This window comes from Ochlerotatus camptorhynchus, unplaced genomic scaffold, assembly GCF_037179485.1.
Source record: "Ochlerotatus camptorhynchus isolate MF236.1 unplaced genomic scaffold, CSIRO-AGI_Acam_v1.1 ptg000514l, whole genome shotgun sequence".
NCBI classification, from domain to species: Eukaryota; Metazoa; Arthropoda; class Insecta; order Diptera; family Culicidae; genus Ochlerotatus; species Ochlerotatus camptorhynchus.
The window spans coordinates 110231-132608 of record NW_027040998.1 but is presented as its reverse complement, the minus strand read 5'-3'; the positions used below and the strand labels follow the sequence as shown (position 1 = coordinate 132608).

At 37.2% G+C, this 22378-nt stretch overlaps 1 protein-coding gene and 1 pseudogene across 1 annotated transcript in view; both read right to left on the bottom strand.

The window, feature by feature from the left end:
• LOC135712903 (uncharacterized) overlaps window positions 1-3269 on the bottom strand; it is a 171256-nt pseudogene extending 167987 nt beyond the window's left edge.
• A 13244-nt stretch (window positions 3270-16513) lies between these two features.
• LOC135712901 (alpha-tocopherol transfer protein-like) overlaps window positions 16514-22378 on the bottom strand; it is a 28655-nt gene continuing 22790 nt past the window's right edge. Inside the window, exon 5 of the mRNA XM_065235999.1 lies at window positions 16514-16876. Within this exon, the coding sequence (XP_065092071.1) occupies window positions 16700-16876 (177 nt within the window). The 3' untranslated portion in view covers window positions 16514-16699. The remainder of the gene's footprint in view (window positions 16877-22378) is intronic.

Below are 22378 nucleotides of genomic sequence, written 5' to 3'. Positions count from 1 at the left end.
GAGCTGTTCTTTGAGGAAAACCTTTTCTTCTTTGAATTTTGCAATATGTGTGTAAGAATATATTACAACAAATGTGTGATTTTTTTATTTCTAGATGCGATTGATTTCAAGATATAGTTCAAAACTAAGCTGAGTTTTCATTGTAAGATTACTTAACCACTATCGCTACTAATCATGGATCTAAGTAAATATGTAGATACGTCACTTATGATATGATAAATAATGGATTCCAAACTGTGCTTATTAAATAAACTATGTTTGTTTAACTTGTATCATTTTTTATTCAACGCTAAGCCTAATTTAAGCATTGTTTACAGGTTTACAGGTTAAGCAAGTTTCTAGAGTTGCACAGCAGCAAGGTATTTTATGCCTAACGTCCATTATGCCTAACGTATATTATGCCTAACGTCCATTATGCCTAATGACTTTATGCCTAACGTCCATAATGCCTAACGTCCGTGTGCCTAACGTCCGTATGCCTAACGTATTTATGCCTAATGGGGCACACTCGTTAGCTTGATGCTCTGAAGATTTGTTAAATGACAATGAATTATTCATATTTGTGTGGAAGTGAATGAACCGTTTAAAACCTCTAACAAATAAATAATTTCCTGGTCAAGGAAATCTTTTGAATTGGAAATTTTCTTGACTTCCCTGGAAGAGCAATATCAATTTCCATACTACACACAATGAACAATTGGTAATTGATTTCGGTAGTCACTTTAACACACTCCCAAGGGCCATTCATGACTCACCATACTAATTTTTTTATTCTGTTTTCACTACGAAAATTAATATTTTGCAAAAATATTGAAGTCTTCTTGCACTATTTTTTTTAATTACTTTTTCGCCATAAGGAAGGTGGTGCCATGCTGTCAGTTGTTGTGAGTTCAAAACTGTCAGCTTGTGGTAATCCATTGTAACCGCTTAAGGTCCAATTTACTATGGTGCGATGTTGAAAAATTCAATCCCGGTTGTGTTTCGACCCATCTTATCAGAATGTAAAAAAAAAACTTTTTCTATTATACATCAAATGACGCGAGCTTTTTGCAATCTCGAGCAGAGAAAACTCATTATATTTTCAACACTTCATTCGAATGATGCGACATTGGACATACATGTATTTAATTTTAGTTTTTCAATTATTGCCCATGTTAAAACAAATTACAGATTGATATCAAACTGAATTCGCAACTTTTACCCATATGTTCGTTTATAATCCCACTTCCTAATATTTACCTTCATGAAAGTTCAAAGCATCCAATATGTTATGGCTCTTATCTTGGCCGTTAGAGTCATTGAATAAAGGCTCACAAACAAGTAAAAATTATGCTACAGGTTCAATTAGGCTGCACAAGCAACAATGCCAGTCCTGGAAATGGTACTCTGAACTGTTGATTGAAATTCCACCAGCACTAAACAAGTTTAAATTTAACGTAATTAAATGAAAAGTTTTACCGTACTGACCTATTTAGTAGCTCTCGTGGTATTTTACAGCATCACCATAATTGCTAATGCGCGCTTGTGGCAGATGCTTTCGCTTACTCGTTTGTTCAGCTCGCTTGGCTCGATTCGCTCTGGTCACAGTTCACGAACTAAAATACAGTAGCAGTGTGCACAATCCGAAGAGGCACGGCCGACGCGTGTCAATGAGTGCGTATCCTCTCACTCCGGTTTTCCGCTTTCCCGCTGTTCCTTCCAGTTGCACTTCACTCTACTGGTGCACATACACACAACTACACACATACACTCCCGTATCGTTCGGCGACCGTCGAAAAGTTGCTGCTGCCTAATGGCCCACTATGCTGATGTTGAAACTCGATGACGATGACGATAATGATGATTAAGTGCCACTGCTGATACGCTTTTATTACGGATTTCACCACCCATTCATTCGCCACCCCTTTTTCATCGACGGTTGTCTCTGCTCTGTCTAATGCGATATTTAACGAGCTATTTTTAAATCACTCACTCCGGACTACCTTTCACCTGATCCTGGGCCACCGAAAGCTGCCTGCTCACATGATGTGTTCCCAACACTCGCCCTCACAGTCAGTCTGCAAAAGTCGGAAACTTTCAGAAGAAGTGGGAAATTTACGAGGTGCAAAACATGAGTAGGTGGATAAGCGCAAATCAGCACAATCGATGTGCGGTTTTCCTCCTTTATTTTCCACGGCAAATGCGGCGAAGGGTGGAGTTCTTTTCTGTTTCTTTATTTCTGTTTCCACTTTCAATCCAAGACCAACCGCAACGAAAAAATGCTCGAGTCCGCAAATGAGCAGCAAAAGAAGCGGAAGCCTTTCAGGCCCGTCCTCCTGCCATGTATGTCAGCTTCGATTTATAGATATTCGTTTCTTCGTTTTCACCTCAATCGTATGTTTTAACACTTCAACTCAAATTGCACAAATTCAGTTCTGCAGAAACTTTTTAGCAGAGAAAACTTTTAATTAACTTTCTTTTTCTTGAAGATTTATCACTATATGCCTGTATCTGAGACCGACCTCTTTCTCCCTCACTACAACACTAGTGCAACGTCATTTTCTCTTTCTCTCGCTTCGTGGCAAGGAAAGTATGAAACCACTTTTTCACATTTTTCACAGAACAATTGTTGTTTTTTTGTTCTTCTCCTCAGATAATTTATTCATTCATTTGCATCAGATGCTGTCGCAACACACAATTTTCGACCAAATTTCTTCTCGTACCTAGCAAACTTTTTCTACTGTCTGGTCGAAACAGGCTTTATCTAATAATCAAGTTACGTGTTTCTTTGCTGTAGCCTGGGAAAGGAAATTTTCTTTCCGTTTTTTTTACCCGCAAGCATACATTTTCCAAAGTTCTCTTCAGCTTTCCGAAACAGGTATAACACTTTCCAATCACTATTTTGAAGCTTTCACAGTCGCGCTGGCGAGCGTATTGGAGATCAATCAGCTAAAAATAACCTATTTCAATTGCAGTTTTTATCGTACCCTCCCCCGCGGAAGCTTACGGCTTGCCTCAGCAATACATTGCACAGACGGAAAAAAATCTATACTCACACGCACCACTTTTTCTTCACTTCTCAAGCAATGCCCTGGCGGGTAAAAAGTCCGGGAATGCTAGCAGACAACTTAGCTTCAACTAGGATTCGCGAAAAAGTGCTCAACTGCGAGACGCGTGACAAAATTTTCCACTTTACACTCAAAACTCAGCCCAGAAACTGGTGCACAGAAGGTGAAAAAACGGCCCGCCCGCCCGAAAAATGGGTCACTATCCGCTGCCGCTGTACGATACTTTCCGTGTGTGACGCCAAGAGCCAAGAAACCAGCATGACGAAGGTGTCAGAACATCATCATCGATTGATAGGGGCTGGTAGCGACATCTGGACGTACTTGCGCCGAAGCGCACCGGAAACAGGACGGCAACATAAACCCTCTTTGTGCGACAGAACAGGACAACCAACGCTTATATGATGGTGGAGCTAGGTGGATCCACTGGATACCCGTAAAATATATCAAAATATGTGCACTGTGATCCAGCTTGAACTGAGAAGTTCGTAATAAAACGTTTATCCAAGAACAAGTGAGTTCTCTGCATTATTCAACTACAGTACTGTGATTTTTTTGCCTTTCCTTTAAATTTCATAGAGCTCTAACTTTTCAATCTGAGCATCAACATTCTGGAAACTTTTGTTGCGCTGGTTGTTCAAGTTTATCACAAACAGTACAATTTGCACAACGACGGATAAAGTAACAACTGACTTATTTTTCGCCATGTGTGTGAATGTGTTTTTATGTTTATTTGCTACAGTAATACTATTTAAGACAAGACAATTGCCACCGTGTTCAACCAGACACAGACTGAACTCTTAATACTAGATAACAGACAACACACATCACCCAGTAGACCAGTAGGGAAATTTTCGGGTAGCGAGCGGGAACAAAAGCCTCACTTCGTTGCGCATGAACGGCGGATGACTATTGGCGTCTTGCAGTGAAACTTCTGCGAGCTTTCGCGACTTGCATGTACCGAAGAACTATTGTAATGATGATAATTTCAAAATTCATCAAGGAGACCAGAGGAAAATTCCGGCGCCGATGGCGTAGTGGTAAGCGTGACTGAGTTCTCATTCCATTAAGTCTGGGTTCAATCCTGATTTGGGATTTTTTAATAGGATTTTTCTGAGGCATAAAAATCTATGATCACGTCTTGCTTCGGAAGGGAAGTAAAGCCATTGGTCCCGGCCCATGAGTGTTGAATGGGTGCGATATCCTACGCTTGTGTGGAAGCTGCCTTCCTGCACATTCGATTGCCGTCAATGGATGGTAATCAATGTCCGATGGCAACAGATTGTCCATTTTTCAGAAAATGGTGAAATTTTTTGATTTCTATTGAAATAAAAGTTGTTTCAGAGATGAACTAGCCAACGGCAAAAATCTCTCTAAGAAAGTAAAAAAAAAAATAAAAAAATAAATAAATAAAAGTGGACACTGAGTGAATTTAGCAAGAGAAGCTTTCATCATGCTAGTGATATTAGAGAAATTGTTATGTAGGACGTTATTATTCAATAAAAGTTCATAATTACAATTTTTAAGCTAATATTTTGATACTCTTCACTGAACTTCATTTAATCAACTGCCACTCTGCTCTAGAATGATTCTAGATGACTTTCACAGTGATTCCATAGGAGCAAATCATCTTTATTTTGAGCAATTTAGGAAATTTACCTTACATCTAACGTGTGATGTAGAAGTGACGGTGTCGTGAAAATAAATTAATGTTTCGTAACAAAAATCATCTTAAATAGTTAAAGATGTACATCAGTCTGATCAGACTAACATTTTTCTCCAACATTCGAAAATTGTATTGCAGGATATTTTGCAAGTTTGATGATAATTATGTTTTATGGATCATTTTCATGAATTTCCTATGCAGCCTATTAATATTATCATCATCTAAAATCTTAAATCTGCGAATAACTAATGCTAGAAAAGTTACCCTTTTCAGTAAATATGACAATATTCGGATTAACTGGAAGATCAACATGGTGGCACCAACGTTCAAGTACGCTAAGAGCGTTCTGCATTAGATCAAATATAGTTTTTTTTTTACTTTTTATTTGTTCCAAATTCTAAAGAAAATATATTCCATTTTAACCTAGGTGATCCAGCTACTACAGTAACTTTCCAGCCTTAAATGTTATGATATATATCTAAGTGTGTTTACATTGTTCCTGCCTTGGCAATTCAGTATCTTAAACAGGTTTTCTGTACCTGCATGTCAGTATAACAATTGACATCTTCAACTGAAAACTAAATCTAAATCTTATCTAAGTGTAAAGTTAATTAATCGTTGCAATTGAGGGTTGCAAAGATTTCTGTCTGAAATTATTAATTTATTTATTAGACATTTGTTCTAAAGTCCCAACATTTTAAATTCTATGTACCTCGGTAGTACTGTACCAGAGAGTCAACTTCAAAATCATCCTCAGAACTTTGTTCTGAATCCTTTGAAGTGCTTTTTTCCTTAAAGTGCTACGAAGTTGACATGAATCAGTTAGGACCAAATCTTCCCCTACATATAAATCAAAATTTTGTTCATTATTGAAAGCACCGAATACTTTACGAATACAATACGCTGTACAATTGTACAATTGTACAAATTATGCAAAATATGGGCCATTAAATCGCATGATGGCCTCTTACAATCAATACTGCGAAACCATCGACTTTACAATGTTTCGACATAAAGGAAATGGCTCTAATGTTGGCCTATGGATCTTAGATTGGGCCCATCGCTAAAAATCTGCCATTCATCAATTTTATCTAGATGAACGCGTCATCTAGAACGAAAGCAGACACTGCTTGTTTTTTAAATACAAAATTGTGCTTTTTTACATATTACAAAAAAACTGTACATGTATTTGTTCTAGTCTACGCAGGTTGACGAAATAAATAAATTAAAAATCTAAATATGGTGCACCTTCATGCAAAAAATCAACGCTCAAGGACTCCATTTCCCCCTCCCCTGACGATAATAGGTAGGGTTAACTACCCCATTTCCGACCTATTAAGCACACCCCACACTTAGTCGTTCTTAATCTAGCGCAGTTTAGCACCAAACGGAATGTTATTATTACTCATGGCTTCCAATTTTATTTACCTTTCCGTATGTACCGTAATATTTGAAAAGAAACCAATAGTTGAGATATTGTCAAAAGTCTAACACTGCTTCCTGACGCCAAACTCGGCCTACGGATTCTAAACTCGGCCTAACGCATTGAAACGCCAATGAATTCACTTCGGCCTATCGGATGAAAATTAAAATTGATTCGGTCGGAGCGCTTCTTTTGTTTTTGGGAATTATGGGAGCAAACCTTCATATCACGCGTTCTCATTGACTTCGTTCGGTAGCTTATTAACTAAAGTATCGTACCAAACGCATAATTGACTTGTTAACTCTAAAATCATGGATTTATTTGAAGTTTTCTGCTCGATAGGCCCAAAATGGGTGATTAGGCCGAAGTAGTTCTCTACCCTATAGGTAAAACCATAAAAATGTTTTAAGACGCAAATTAAGAATCGCAGAAAAAAAATTCTATGATTTTTTTTTTATATTTTTTTCTATTGTTTATCGTTTTTTTTCATTATTACTTTATTATTTTTTTTTAATCAATCCGTGCTTATAGGGGAAATGTCTCTAATGTTGGCCTATGGATCTAAGATTGGGCCCATCGCTAAAAATCTGCTATTTATCAATTTTATCTAGATGAACGCGTTATTGGGATGTTACTAATGGATATTTTTGGTTGCTATTGAAAATTTAGTCCATTGCTGAATTTATGTATGGGCCCAAATTAGGGACACTTAGGCCGACATTACCTGCATTTCCCCTATTTATGTTTGAACTCGTGGGTGATGAACTTCGCGTAAAGAAGGGTGATCAAGTGGCCACAGTGACCACAGGCTCCGTTAGGGATTCGTTTTTTATTGAACCCCCCTAACCATACATTCATTGGCACGGTAAGCTGAAGGCCATGTGACACCAGAATTAGGGTTCACCTGTGTGATGGACTTCTACTACCGGAAGTGCCCGTAGTGCTATCGTTAGTAGGTCTTATTGACCACTTCCGACACTACATGTCTTCCTTAGGCTGTTCGGTTATAGAAGATAATAACAGTTAAATTAACTTCTTACGTGACCGAACAGCCGATGTATGACAAACACAATGATACTATATGCCCAGGGAAGTCGAATCCAAAATATTTGGTACGGGAATCAAACCCACCGTCTCCAGCTTAGTAATACAGTGCCTTTACTGACTTAGCTATCGGAGGCCATCACAAGTAACTAACATGCTCGGTTATTTCCCGCTAATCACTATTTTTGCAATACATGAATATTAGGCTAATACATTTTATATCAGTCATATATTATGCTTATATTGCAAAAACAGAGCAATTAGCGAACAGTAGTTGTTCTAGTTGCGTGATAAGCTGCATGTTTTGCTATCATGATTCATTCCTTGATTTGTTTTCCGTCGATCTTGTTTTCCGTAGTGTGTACTAATCTACCTATGCCAGGGAGGCAACACCTGGACCCTACCTATCGACCCATCACATCAACTCATGAATCGGGGACCAACGGCTTTACTTCCCTTCCGAAGGAAGGCGTGATCAGAGATTTTATGCCTCAGATAATACCAGCGGCGCCGACTGGGACTGAACCTAGGCCTTTTGGGGTGAGAAGCCATCACGCTTACCACTACACCACCGGTACCGCTCTGCTATCATGAATAATAATACTTCTAATTAGTAGTGTATATTTTAGGCACTATCAAAATAACTATTATTTTACGGAACCTTCACATTTCTCCCAACTGATGTAGCCATGGAGAGAGCTTTCAGGAACCTCGCACCTGCGCACTGCAACGGGCCACAACGCACGAAGATCAACTCAAAAGGGAATATCTGATAGTGAAGAGTTTTCCATTTTTTGCTACGCAGGGTGGTGAGGTGAGTTTTTGTTCGTGGCTGGCTCCCCAGTGCCTTTTGCCTTCTGGGCTGCCTAGGTGGTCACCCTGCACTATGAGTGAGGATTGGGGTAAATGCTACCCGAAAAGTCATTAATTACTGAAGGGACACGCTCTCTTTCGAGCTGGTGGGAGCTTCAACGGATATGTAGGAAAACGTTTTTATCACTGCTGGTATTTTTTTTATCAACACCTTTTCCGCACTCTCATTCTCTCACTCCTCTCGCTCTCAAGGGAGGGTGTCTTATCGTGAAACGAAAACACGAATAGACATTTAATCAACACACATACAGCATGTACCAAGCCATTGCCGTATAAGAACCACCGCGAATAAGCGGCTTGTAAAAGCTAATGTTTGTGTGGCTTTTTTTCGTCCTTGCTTGCCAGCGTGGTATTTTGGCAGCAGCATAGAACTGGTAAGCTGAAAATCCTGTTGAGCGTTAGCTATACAGTAGTCGCTCCATTTATGCGGTGGGTGATACCATCCACCCACCCCTGTTTTTCGGTTGTCCTTCAATCAATTACGTTAATTTTTGTATGTGATTAGTGTCAATCATAGTTATCTACAGAAAATCAGCTCAAATGGTTGAACGGTACCATCCACCGCATAAATGGAGAGATAACTGTATTTTGTTCTGCCATGTTTCGCTGTATACTGGGTAGAAGCTCAGTAACCGATTTAGATGATTTTCTGTTATGATTTTAGTGCACGATTAATTGCCATAAAGGCAAATGTGATGTATTGCACATTTCACACTATACCAAACAAATAAGCGTGTTTGCACTTATTAAAAAGTGTGATAAAAGTGCGAGATTCCATGTAATCGCCTTGGTGTCACTTCTTTCTTATGCTACAAGCAATAAGTTCTCTGAATACATCAACACGATTGGACGGAAACTTGCACTTTTATGAAACTTTTTGCATTTTTTAGGCAGTCCAGATGCAATCACCAATACAGTCAACTCTCCATCTTGCGATGTTCTATAACTCGATGATTTAATTAGTCACTTCAGATTTCCATACATCTAGTTCTTACGGGTGTCCACTAAAAAATGAGAAAGAAAAGAATGGGTCGGGAATAATCACCAGTGAAGTTTAATTCAAACTGATTTATTTCATACAAAGGATTAACTTAAGTCTTCAAACTGAGCTTAGAGAATATTGGCATACGGTCCGTGGTTCACCGTGCGGCGCAGCTTAGTCATGATATTGGAAGCTTCGATTTTCCGGATGCAGCTTTTGATCCTTGATGAGTTGCTTGGGGCAAACATGCTTTGCATGTATAAATTAATAAATGGTCCATAAAAAATTATAAACGATCATTTAAAGAACACCCAAATGATCCATAAAACCCCGGTGAACATTTCTAAAATAGTGTGAATGATCCATAAAAAATGTCACTATGATTCATATTTTATGCAAAATTTTGCAACACAATTGTAAAAATGTATCGCTATATTTCTAAATAATGAGCATAGAAATTTTACGCCGGGATGTTCTGAGGCATAACATCTCTGATCACGCCTTCCTTAGGAAGGGAAGTAAAGCCGTTGGTCCCCGTTTCATGAGCTGATGGGGCGATAGGTAGGGTCCAGGTGCGGGAGCTGCCTCCCTGGCGTCGGTAGCATTGGTGCTCAGCACGGAGAACAAGATCGAAGGAAATCAAATTAAAAAAAATGTACGAATTACCCATTAGACTGATGCAAAATTTGAAATTTTCGCTCCACAGTGCTCAAACGGTTTCAAATCAGGTCCTGATTAGCCTCCCAAAATTTAAACTCATTTGGTAAGAAACTGACTTGGCACAAACTATTCGAAGTTTATATGGAAATTACTATGGGAAAACCAAACTTTTTGTTTATTGTCTTCTACCCATTTTCCATATTGCTTTTTCGAAAATTTCTATAACTATTATTACGGGAAATTTTCTTAGCTACAACTTTGCGGAATATCGTTTTTCAACCAAATGTCAAATTAAATTGTTATTAATTGTTTAAGAGGTTGACAATCTTATGGCATTATCAAGCAGCTGTTCTGTAGGCAACACTGTATTCTGCAGTGTTACATAGTAGCCATGATTTTTGTCCTCTATTCTTCACGCCAGAAACACCAATGTTGCCTGCTGAACAGTTGAATGAGCATAATCATAAGACATCAGTGACTTAAATCATTAATAACTTTTGTTCCTTACATTTGATTGAAAAGTGGTTTTCAACAAAGTTGTAGCTGAGAAGATTTGCTACAATCACTGTTATCATTTTTAAAAGCATAGTGATGTGGTGAATTGTTATATAGATATGATCAAAACCATAAGTTTTCCCATAGTAATTCCTATACAAACTTGAAATGGTTTGTGCCAAGTCAGTTTCTTACTAAAGTAGGTCAAATTTTGGGAGGCTAAACAGGACCCAATTTGGAACCGTTTAAGCACTGTGGAGCGAAAATTTCAAATTTTGCATCAGTCTATTACCCATATACATATTGTGAATGATCCATAGAACGTTCACCAATCAACCAAAAATGAATGAAATTGATCCATAGAAAATCAAGTTTGTGCACTAAAAAACAGGCTTGATGGAACCTCGCTCGCTAGTTTGAAATGAGCCGAGCGTAGCATTTTTCTGAGGAGTAGAATGCCTACTGCCAAATCAGGCATAACATTTGATAACGGCACAAAAGCATTTGTAAACAAACTTTCTAAGGCCCTTTACACGCGAACCAAAGTACGCCCACGCAAACCAACAACATCATCGGATAGAGGCAACTCTCACCTCTCCGAAAGTGGTATTGGTTTGCGTGGGCGTACTTTGGTTCGCGTGTAAAGGGCCTTAGAAAGTTTGTTTACAAATGCTTTTGTGCCGTTATCAAATGTTATGCCTGAAATCATTCCACTGAGCTTCAGAACTTGTGAGCGAAGAGGGATAAAATGAGAGTGAGGTTTGCTGCCATTCATGTTCATGTTTTCTATCACACGCTCTTACTCTCACTCTGGGTGAACGCTGAGCTTCTTGCATCGAACAAAAAAGTCATCCGGAGTCTCGAAAAGCATACCTCACGTCAAATCATCCTCTCACTGAAGTTCATTTTCTCTCTCTCTCTCTCGAGGAGTTTTTGTTTACTTCTTTCATATTGGCGTTGACGGCACCGTCGAAAAATTTGCTCTTCCAGCAAATTTAGACAGTTTCTTATAGGGATTTTCGGTGGAGTGAAAGGATAGTACAAAGTCCGCCATGTTTCACGCACAGTCTGACGTTTGCTTATGGATTTTCTCATAGGAGTAAAGAGCTACAGAGTCGCAGTCAACGCCAATTCCTGCCGCCACTCACTCGAGGTGAGGGCTAGCTAAAACTCGCAAGACAAGAATGTTTTAAAACCTCCAGTGAGTTTGAGGAGTTTCAGCAAGCCTGCTAAAAAATAGGAACTATCCAAAAAATGGGATTATACTCAATAAGCAAAATCAATCGCTGCTAAGCCCCCGAGCTCCTTTCATCACAACAAACCATTACGACTAATTAGCCAGCGCCGGTGGTGTAGTGGTAAGTGTGATTGCTTTCTCACCCCAATGGGTCACGGTTCAATCCCAGCCGAGGTCGGTGGGATTTTTCTGAGGCATAAACATCTCTGGTCACGTCTTCCTTCGGAAGGAAAGTAAAGCCGTTGGCCCATGTATGTTGACTGGGTGGGATATCCTACGCAAGTGTGAAGCTACCTTCCTGCACATTCGATTGCTGTCAATGCATGGCAATCGATATTCGTCGGTGATTGGTACTAGATTGCGGAACAGAGACCGACGTCAAATAACGGAAAGAAGCATTACGATTACGATCGTTAAAGCTTGGCAACATGAAGCTATGCAGGTGGAACCGATTTTCCCCGGTGCCCATCACATTTTTTTCGGTTTTATATAAACAGCAACATTTGATAAAGCATGGTTGAATTCAGCAATAGATGTCGCTGGGGAAAATGCTACGTAATTTTTTAAAGGCATTGCAAAAAAAATGAGAATGTGGAAAATGGTTTATTATTAGATTTTTAAATTATATTCCATAATTTAGATAAGTTTTTGAATTCCAAAATAATAAATGTTTTCATTGTCGCAGAATTTCGGTTTGTAAATATTACGTGTCAAATTTAAAAATTTAATAGCTGTGCTACGTGGTTTCTACCATCCAGGGAATTGATAACTAAGAAATTAACCAAAAATCATGTTTTGACCAATTCTAGGGAATTTCATGGTAATCAGATAAAAAAGGTATGAAAATATAGTACACGGACCTGGAAACTGTGAGATACTCTAGACTCACATGGGTAGTCGCATCTGGGTCCTCCCCTAGGTAGACTCAAGTATCCGTCCAGGTTCAGGTACATTAACCTATATCTATGGATGGTTGAAGCTACTACTATTTGTAATTTTCTAAATTGTGAATATGTGTATGACCTGTGCTGAATAGCAGCACTTCATATAGTATGTAATACTAGGTTTACATCAATAGAATTCAATTAATCGGTCTTTAAAGGAAAACATATTAATCTCTATTACTGCAAAACGGCTATTTGAAACAAAATGCTTTTAATTGGTCATCACATAATAATAAGCACGATGTTTTGTCAAACTGAATTATTTAAAATGAGTTGTTTGATTGTCAGACAAGATATGAAAGTAGCGTAAGGTTGCAATTCACCATTCAAACTACCGTTTGATGCCCATTCACCACCTGACCTCCATTCACTGCTTATACTAAAAAATGTTTAAAAATTCTACAAAATTAGTTCAAAACCAACGTTTAGTGACCAGCGTTTTGTTGAAGTTTCAAAGAACTGGCTCGAGACATTCCTTGACTCTAGTAAATTAAATGTATTAGCTGATGATTTTAATATTAATTGGCGTGAAAACTATGGTTCGAATCATTTGAAGAGTTTAGCTGATTTGTTTTTTTTTTCAATTTAAAACAAACGGTAGATGAATATACGCGTATTTCCAGGCACGGTAGAACTTTAATTGACCACGTTTATTCCAATTTTGATGCGAATACTGATTTAAAATAACCGATTTACCTTAGTGGTTGATGTATTAGATAATATCAATAATATCGATGACTCAGTAAAATTTTAGTGCTGGAAGAAATAATCAAAACAGGCTGTTTCGAATCTTGTTGAGAGAAGCGTAGATTTTCCATTCGTGACCGGTGATTTAGATGAATATACAGCTGGACCGACTAACGCTTTGAAAACGTGTATCAATCAATTAATTGAGCTGGTACAATTTGGATCTTTTGCATCTTAAACGTAAGAGTACAAAAAGTTTTGTAGATCAAATAGTGATAATCATTGGAATAGTTACACAATCGCGCTTAATTAATATTGACAATCGATAAAAAAAAACTCGTTGTGAATATGTCCAGAAAAAAAATTGATCAGCATCAAAACAACAGCAAAGAGGTATGGAATTTTTTTTATCTTTAATAAATCCTAGTAATTGCAAACCGCGGTCCATAACTTTTAATGGCACATTATTATAGTCAGAACAAGTAATTGCATCTAAATTTAATGATTCTTATGTCAACAGTGTTCCAATGAATAATCTTTCCATTGAATTGGTCGATGAACCTGATGAAATAAAACAGTCAGTTAATAGTAGTTGTAGATTTGAAGGTTTTCATCCAATTACATTTGATGAACTTAGAGTTATTTGCTTTTCATTAGGAAAATCGGCTGGAGTAGATCATGTTAATGCTAGAGCTGTTCAAGATTGCTGTCATGTCATTGGCCACATCTTGTTGGACCTTATTAATGAATCATTGCAGACTGGCAATGTGCCACACATTTGGAAAGAATAGTGGTTCCTATTCAAAATGTTGCTGGAACGATTAAAGCCGAAGAGTTTCGTCCCATCAACATGTTGCACAAATTAGAGAAAATGTTAGAACTTGTTGTTATAGGCCAGCTGTTGAAGTATTTGAATAGCAACTCTTTTTTGACACCAAAACAATCAGGATATCGAGAAGGTCATTCTTGTGAAACTGCGTTGAATTTGGTCTTAGCGAAGTGGAAAGATATATTGGACCATAGAGATAAGACTGTTGCTGTATTGCGCGCTTTTGAAACAATGTCTATGCCCTTATTGTTGAGTACAATAAAGTGCTTTGGAATTATGAGTACTGCATAAATGGTTTGAAAGCTATTTATCTGAGAGAACTCAACGGACTGTTTTCAATGGTTATATTTCCAGTCCCGTGAGAATAACCTTGGAGTGCCCCAGGGAACGAATATTAACGACTTGCGACGAGTTTCACGATTTTGCGACGTTAATCCTGTAGCAAATGATACTGTGTTGTTCATTGCAGCTAAGGATTAAGAAGTTGCCGTTTCACACTTGAATGAAGATTTGCGAAGTTATCTCTAATAGATTATTTTGTATAGATAGCTATCACAATGACTTTTTAATAACTATTGTAACCTAGCGCGCGTAATACGGTACGTATTATACGGATATAGAGGACTGAATTTAACATTTGATAAAAAAATGCAATGTTGAAGCTTTCTTGGAAGATACCTTGAGTTAGTACTAAGTTTTCTGGCTGAATGTCGGGGGTTCGTGCTGAAAATTATGATAGCATCAGATTCTGGGGTTGCTAGTGTAATAGGATGCTTTGTTGATTGCCGATTAACTCTTGATTGCTTGTAATACTTATGAATATTTTAGGTGAACAAAAAAGTGAACTAACAGGTAGACGCATAAGCTTTTCCACATTTCCATCGCTGTGACGCTAATGTAAACTCAAGAGGGAATTTATATCTGTAACTGTATCCAGTTCGATTTTTTTAGCTAACCTGCCTAAAATGTCATATTCAATTATCTTAAAGATAAATCGTCCAGCTCAAACCTTTGATATGGGTAAGAGGTGGGATCATCATCATCATCATCATCATCAAACTGGAACTTCATTTCAAACTGTAAAATTTTAAGATACTTTTTGGAAAACCAGGGAGTTGAACGCACATCCCCTTGAAGACAGCAGCCATTTACTTGCTCGAGCTGCGCGTCAAATGCATCCTTTTCGTCATCGGGTCTTGCTTGGTGTGGACAATGCAACAGCCCCAGTTGAAGCACATCCTCGTGTTGATCGTAAACCACCCAATCACGGTCCTCAGCTCGTTGGTGCGGTATCACAGCTCTGATGAAAGTTATTTGCTAGAAGGACGCTAGAAAGTAGTAGAAGGTCATAATTCGTCCATTTGAATCATTTGGAGAACAAGAGCATCTTACATCACGTACATAGTTAAAGCAAAGTTTTACACCCAACCAGGAAACGTAAGATTATGTTACAGATATGTTTTTTGATGAATGTTCAGAATTTGAGAAAAGATTCTGTAATGTTGTTGCCGGAAGGTTTTTTCTTAATTCTGTAATGTTTAGTTTGTATTTTATATATTTCTTATTCACTGAGTAACATGAAAAAATATTTTCTTGAAAAATATGTTGTATGTCCATTAGACTGATGCAAATTTTAAAATTTTCGCTCCACAGTGCTCAAACGGTTCCAAATCGGGTCCTGATTAGTTTCCCAAAATTTGAACTCATTCGATAAGAAACTGACTTGGCACAAACCATTTGAAGTTTATATGGAAATTACTATTGGAAAACCAAATGTTTTGTTCATATCCATCTAACAATTTACCATATCGCTATGCCTTAAAAAACGATAACTGAGCTCGTAGAAAATTTTATCAGCTACAACTTTGTCCTTAACCACTTTTCAATATAATGTAAGCATCAAAAGTTATCAATAATTCAAGCCACTAATGTCTTACGATTATGCTCAATCAACTGTTCAGCAGGCAACATTGGTGTTTCTGGCGCTTGGAATAGAGCACAAAAATTATGGCTACTATGTCACACTGCAAGATACAGTGTTGCTCACAAAACAGCTGCTTGATCATGCCATAAGATCATCAATCTCTTAAACAATTAATAACTATTTTATTTGACGTTTGGCTCAACAACTATATTCTGCTAAGTTGAAGCTGAGAAAATTTTCCATAAGTAAAGCTTTTGAATTTTTGAACAGTGCAATATGGAAAAAGGTAAGAAGACAATGAACAGAAAGTTTTGATTTCCCATATTAATTTCCATATAAACTTCAAATGGTTTGTGCCAAGTCAGTTTCTTTGCAAATGAGTTTAAATTTTGGGAGACTAATCAGGACCCGATTTGGAACCGTATGAGCACTGTGGAGCGAAAATGTCAAAATATGCATCAGTCTAATGTCCATTAAAAGAATATTCGTTGCATAAAAAAATGTAGAGGATGTAAGAACGAGTAACGTTTAATATTTAATATTTTTAATATTTCAAAAGAAATTAATTATTGCTCATATTTTAAATTAACCATCTATTTAATCATACATTATCAACTTGATTTTTTTTATTTGGCCGTATAAAATGCTTAATAGATATATGATTGGCATTTCTTTCCATAAACCAGACCACTATTCGATAGCTACAAAATATAATCATTTGAATCTCTAATATGTTACGAATCAACAATTTTTCTGACACTCTATATGACTAACATTTCTAAAATATTCCTCAACCAAAACATTTCCATAATCTATCACACACTCCTTAAACGATGTCCTCTCCTGTCTTGACATGTGTAATATGTCGGGGAATTGGTCAATGGTTAATGATTAGTCGATCTCCAACCCTCGGAATGCCTTGGTCGGTGGTTTTATCGCACTGTTCTTATCCTTGGGGGTTTCCTTCAAAGCACCCGAGTCTATCAACCACTCGCGATAATCTGTTTCAATTTCTATTTTTTGCTCTGTGTGCAGTGTTGCCAATTCGTCAAATGGGCCACCGTAGTCCTGAAAAATATAAATAGAAAGAAATCAGTTACATGCACGATACAATTTAAATATATATATCTTAAAACAAATAAGTGAAAAGACTCTAATATCCTAATGAATGGAAACATTAGCTAAACAACAATAAATATCATAGTCAAATTTCTTAAAAACTTAATGAGATGGTGTTTTTTTTTAAATCTTTATAACTGAGCGTTCATAAATTTCAAACTATCCTAAAACTTTAATTATTTTTCTTATCCTTTATTTTGATCAACTTAAGCATGCCAATGTTTTGAATTGTTGTTGCATTATATCTTAGAGCCCTAAACCTCCATTAAATTGTTCACTGTTTTCGTAATATTTTCGCCTCTCACGTTAAAGGTCGCGGGTTCAAAGCTCATCCCCGAACAAGTCTCTAATGACATTCTTCTTCTTCTTAAGCTTTTTTCCCTTGATTTGTGTTCCGTCAACGGCTTTACGCTCCCTCGGCAGAATCAAAAGATGGGATTGATTTACACTTAATTCATATCAAAAAGTTTTAAAGAAAATCCCTCATGGTTTGTGTCTTCTAAAACAAATGATCCACAAAAGGCTACATTTAAATGTTGTGCTATAGTTTAAACCACTTGTTTTTGAGAGTTCTTTCTTTATATTTAAATTAAATTTTCTCCTTGCTTAAAACATTATTTGATCATTATTTTCTATGTATTCGATGCAGATGAATAGAAAAATACTAACTTTCAACAACGAATAAATTCAAAACGAATAGTTTTGAACAATTTATAGAAAAATCATTAAAAATGCTGAGCACGGGAACTGAGGGTCAAATGGACACCCTAAGGATTGTTATTGTTTTATCATCAATAAAAAAGAATTTTGCTACTAATATCAGTATGCTGTAGGTTAAGGTGTAAGGTCCGTCATTAATTTTCAAAAATTCAAATCCAGTTTTTTAGTTTAAAACTAAATTACACTCATGAAAATGTGTTCATTGCCTACTGGAACACAGTGAACACATTGACAGAATTTCGGTTTTAACAAAAAAACTGATTTTGAATTTTCAAAAATAAATATCGTTCTCTTTCCCCTCAAACTCATGCTCGACATTCCAGTACAACACAAAAATAAATTATAAACTTACTGACTTTGGAACTTGTTCAACGCAAAACTAAACATGTTTCATGAAATTTAATACCCATTTCCAATAGACAAATACTTAAAATTTATTTTGCAGAAAATCTGGTTTCAAGAAGTGCCGGCAAGGTGAAAATAATATACCGTTGAATTTTATACAACGCGCAAGTCCTCATGTTACAAAAAGTGACACGAGTCCTGAAAGTTTAAGAGGAAGCTAAAAAACAAAACAAAAAAGTAGAAGGGTCTATGCCTAGGGGCACGAACGGAAGCTTGACGTAGGACCGCTAGTAGACGGAACAAATGTGAAGAGCATTTAGTTCTTTTCATATAAACTCTTTCCGTTTTTGATTTGTAAGCGTATCAAATTTGCAGTAGTTTTTTTTTCAAATAGAAGGTTGATGAAGAGGATCAATCAAAATCATTTGCACCCCTGCTTCCAGGTTTGGTTACAAGATTACAACTCTGGAGAGCAGTTTGTGGGGTCGCTGAGGGCCTGTGGTTCTGAATATGGACAAACAGGCACAGATAAATTATATTTCAACTCTTTACTGTCATAAGCTTGATGGCCCTGAAAAGGGCCGTTTTATTGTAGACGGCTTCCATGGCCGCTTACGCTTGGCGTGTTTAGTATAGGTGACAGCATCACGGATCTCATTTTCCAGGAACACCTTCAGCACACCTCGTAGATCAGATCGGAGATATGTTTGACACCACCACGGCGAGCCAGATGGCGGTTATCTCGAAGAACTTTGCGATGACGCTTGGTGCCTCTTTGACCAACACCTCTTCCTTCTTTGTCGCGACATGTTGTTTGTTGCTTGTTGAATGTAGAATGGTGGACTAGCCACCACCTTCCTACTGCTGCTATTGCTGACCACCAGGCCATCCGAAGCGAAAATGAGTTGATGCTAGACAGAAGCGCTTTTTTATAAAGCAGAATGATGTGCAACCAAGTGGTATAAAAGCTACAAAGACTACTCCCATTATGAGTAGTTTGCTATCAAGTAGCGACACTGGCTCCTTTCCTTTTGCGTAGTTTGCCAATGGCAACACCATGAAAGTTAGCGGCGCCGGTGGTGTAGTGGTAAGCGTGATTACCTCTTACCCCAGCAGGCCTGGGTTCAATCTTAGTCAGCGCCACCGGCATGTTCTAAGGCATAACATCTCTGATCACGCCTTCCTTAGGGAAGTAAAGCCGTTGGTCCCCGGTTGAGTTGATGGGTCGATAGGTAGGGTCCAGGTGTGGGAGCCACCAAGTTCATTTAAGAAAAGAGTAGAATTTTTAAAGAACTATAAAATAGTTTTCACCATTAAGTCAAGGCTATTTTTTCTCTTTGATGGCGCTGTTCTATTGATAGTCAGTTAGAAATTTGGAAAAGTGAATGGAACGCTTTGGATGCATATTATGGTCAAAATAAGTCAAAAGAAATCATTCATTATCGTTCAGTTTTTTCCTAGAAATTTTTGATAAATAGTATTTTCTTGCAGGCTTTCTTGTTAAAAGGGAGGGAATTTTTATGTATTGGAGGGACTTCAAATGTTAATCCTCTCTCCCCCACCAAATGTTACAGAGTGTCAACAAAATACATGGAATGTTGAGATATTGAGATCGTGAGAGTGAATTTTCTCTTTCAAATTTGAATGTTTTGGCTCTCTGGGGATTGGTAGTAAAGCGGTTAAAAATGTATGGGAAAAACCTTTTGATTTAATTCTAGCTTATTTAACAAAAAATTCCAGGAAAAAACTGAACGACAAAGTCTTTAAACGATTTCTTTAGGTTGTCACCAACTTTTTTTGGAAAGCTATGTGAAATTCACATGGATTTCATGCATTACATAGGGTTACGGTATGTAATGTGGGTCTAGTCCTTTCATTCGGCCTATCACGCAAATAAATAATTAATTAAGGAATATTACACAAAAAATAAGGAAAATATTGATCACTGATGATTGATAAATGTGTACCACACACAAATCAATTTATATCACAACATTTCAATACATTTTCAGCTCTCGTAAGTAATAAAACTGGTTGAGAATATCACTCTGTTCGGAGTTTTTAGCCGCCATGACTTCTAAGGTTAAGATGGGAAGGTTGCACTGACGATCATCAAATGGCCTGATTATGGCATTTATTGAATGGAATTACCTGATAATACACACTAGACGTAAAACTCACAGTTACTGTTTGAATATTTTATGTTTATTTTAATTGTTTAACAACGTTTTCACAAGTAAATCATGGACCCAACTTTAGGGACACATTTCTTTTCTATGTTCCTAACTTTGGCCCATGAAATTCATTTGACAGCATATAGCAATAAGAGTAACGTCAACAATGTGGTTTGCATTTGGATGATAAGGAACGAACAGGAAGGGAGATTTTTTCTGCCAAATCTGTATAATGAACATCACAATGTTTTGATTTAGATATTCTGCGGTCGAAAGACGATAAGCGAAATTTTTAATTTTTAATTTTTAACTTGAGTGATTTAATGTAGTTTTCGTAAAATTTTCTCTAAGAAATGTTTTGAGGAATGAAGAGTATTAAGTTAACAGTGATAGTGATAAAAAAAATACATAAGAAAACGTTACCAAGAGCGTTTTTTTTGAGAATCAAACAGGATAGGACGAAGTTGCATCCATAAATAGACCCAATTTGGGGACAATAGACCGATATTACATACATTTCCCTGGTGAGTTTTTGTCTTAAAAAAAGTAAGTTTTTCAACTTTTTGCGGTTCCTGATAGCAAACGACATGATAAGCATATCTAAGCATACCATTTAGCAGTAGAATATCGTTTGCAGGTAAATTAATTGATGAGTTATGATTAAAAACGTAATCTATGGCTGCATATTAGACCGAGGTTAGGGACGTATACCCTATGTGATATATTTTTTGAGTGTATCCCGTGTTTCCAAGTTTGGTTACAATATTACAACTCTGGAGAGCATTTTGTGTGGTCGTTGTGAGCGTGTGGTTCTGAATATGGCGATGAGTGTGCAAAATATTACGCAATTCCATCCTCCGTATTCGCACGCGCCCGACGATCGGAGGCGAATGGCACTTCGACTTGTTTCGTCTACTTACTAGTCTCTGACGACTGTGCTGGGGAAGCAGCATATGCATGTAGGTAATTGGTGAATTTGTTAGTTAATTCGACGCTTTTGGACAATGCTGGACATTTACCAGTTTTTCAATAGCTTCTTGTTGAAAATCAACATTCGGAAGCATTTTTATCGATGCGTAGCCATATTTCTGATCGATTGGTGATACAATTATTGAAATTGGACCAGGGGTAGCTGAGTTATGTACCCCCATATAGAAATCAAAGACGTAGTCCTACGTCAAAATCCTGGTGCGTTTTGATTTTTTCAAAAATATTGGATAAAGGTATTAAAAATCGAAAAAAAATCAGTTTTTTAATAAATTCCTCGAAAAAATTACTTGTAAAAATATATTTTCTATGTCATCATGAGAAAAATGTGAACCTATAACAAAATTTAAGGATCAATTTTTGCGGATTTATGAGTCCAATTTTTTCCTTGATGACCTAAGAAATGTTTTTACACGTAGGGTAAACGCTCCTATAGTTGCGGTACGTTAGAAGCGTTAGGTTCCTATAGTTGTGTATGGAGACTCCGTACACAACTATAGGAACCTAACGCTTCTAACGTACCGCCACTATAGGAGCGTTTACCCTATATTTCTTTAAAAACAGTTTTTCTTTTTTTTTTTTATGTGTTTTTCCAATTTTTTTTTGAAAAATATGTTCGAGCCGTGGTCTCTGTATTAGCCGGGATTCGGAAGTATTTCTTCCCGTTCGTACCTCAAATGGTGCACAGAAACCAGAGGAGAACTTTAGCACCCGAAAGTGCTGCTGTTATTCCACCTTCCCAATAGAAGATGTGAATAAACCACTCAGTCACTTTCCGCTAACGTTGCAGTTCGTGAATTTCATGTTATTCACGCACGGGCACACGACAGATCAAAACACTGATACTTTAACACTGACGCGATAAACATGAATTTCAGATCACATGCAATAAATTCGAAATTTACCACATTTTTTCAATTTATTGCTATCGAATGATGGCGTAAGATTGAGGTAAATATGGTTATATGAAAAACAAAACGACAATCGATTTGGTTGTGCACGCTTGGATATCTAATTGCTTGTATTGTATATGTACAATTCGTTTCGTTTGGTCAAGTCCAATGATTGGCCATTGGAATGAGATCATTCTCTCTCGTGAGAATTGTTGATCATCTTCATTAGACTGGTTCACAATATTAATTAATGTTGATTTCTTTTTTTTTTCTTTTTTTTCCTTTGGTTTGTTTTTTCCGTCGATCTTGTTTTCCGTGCTGAGCACCAATGC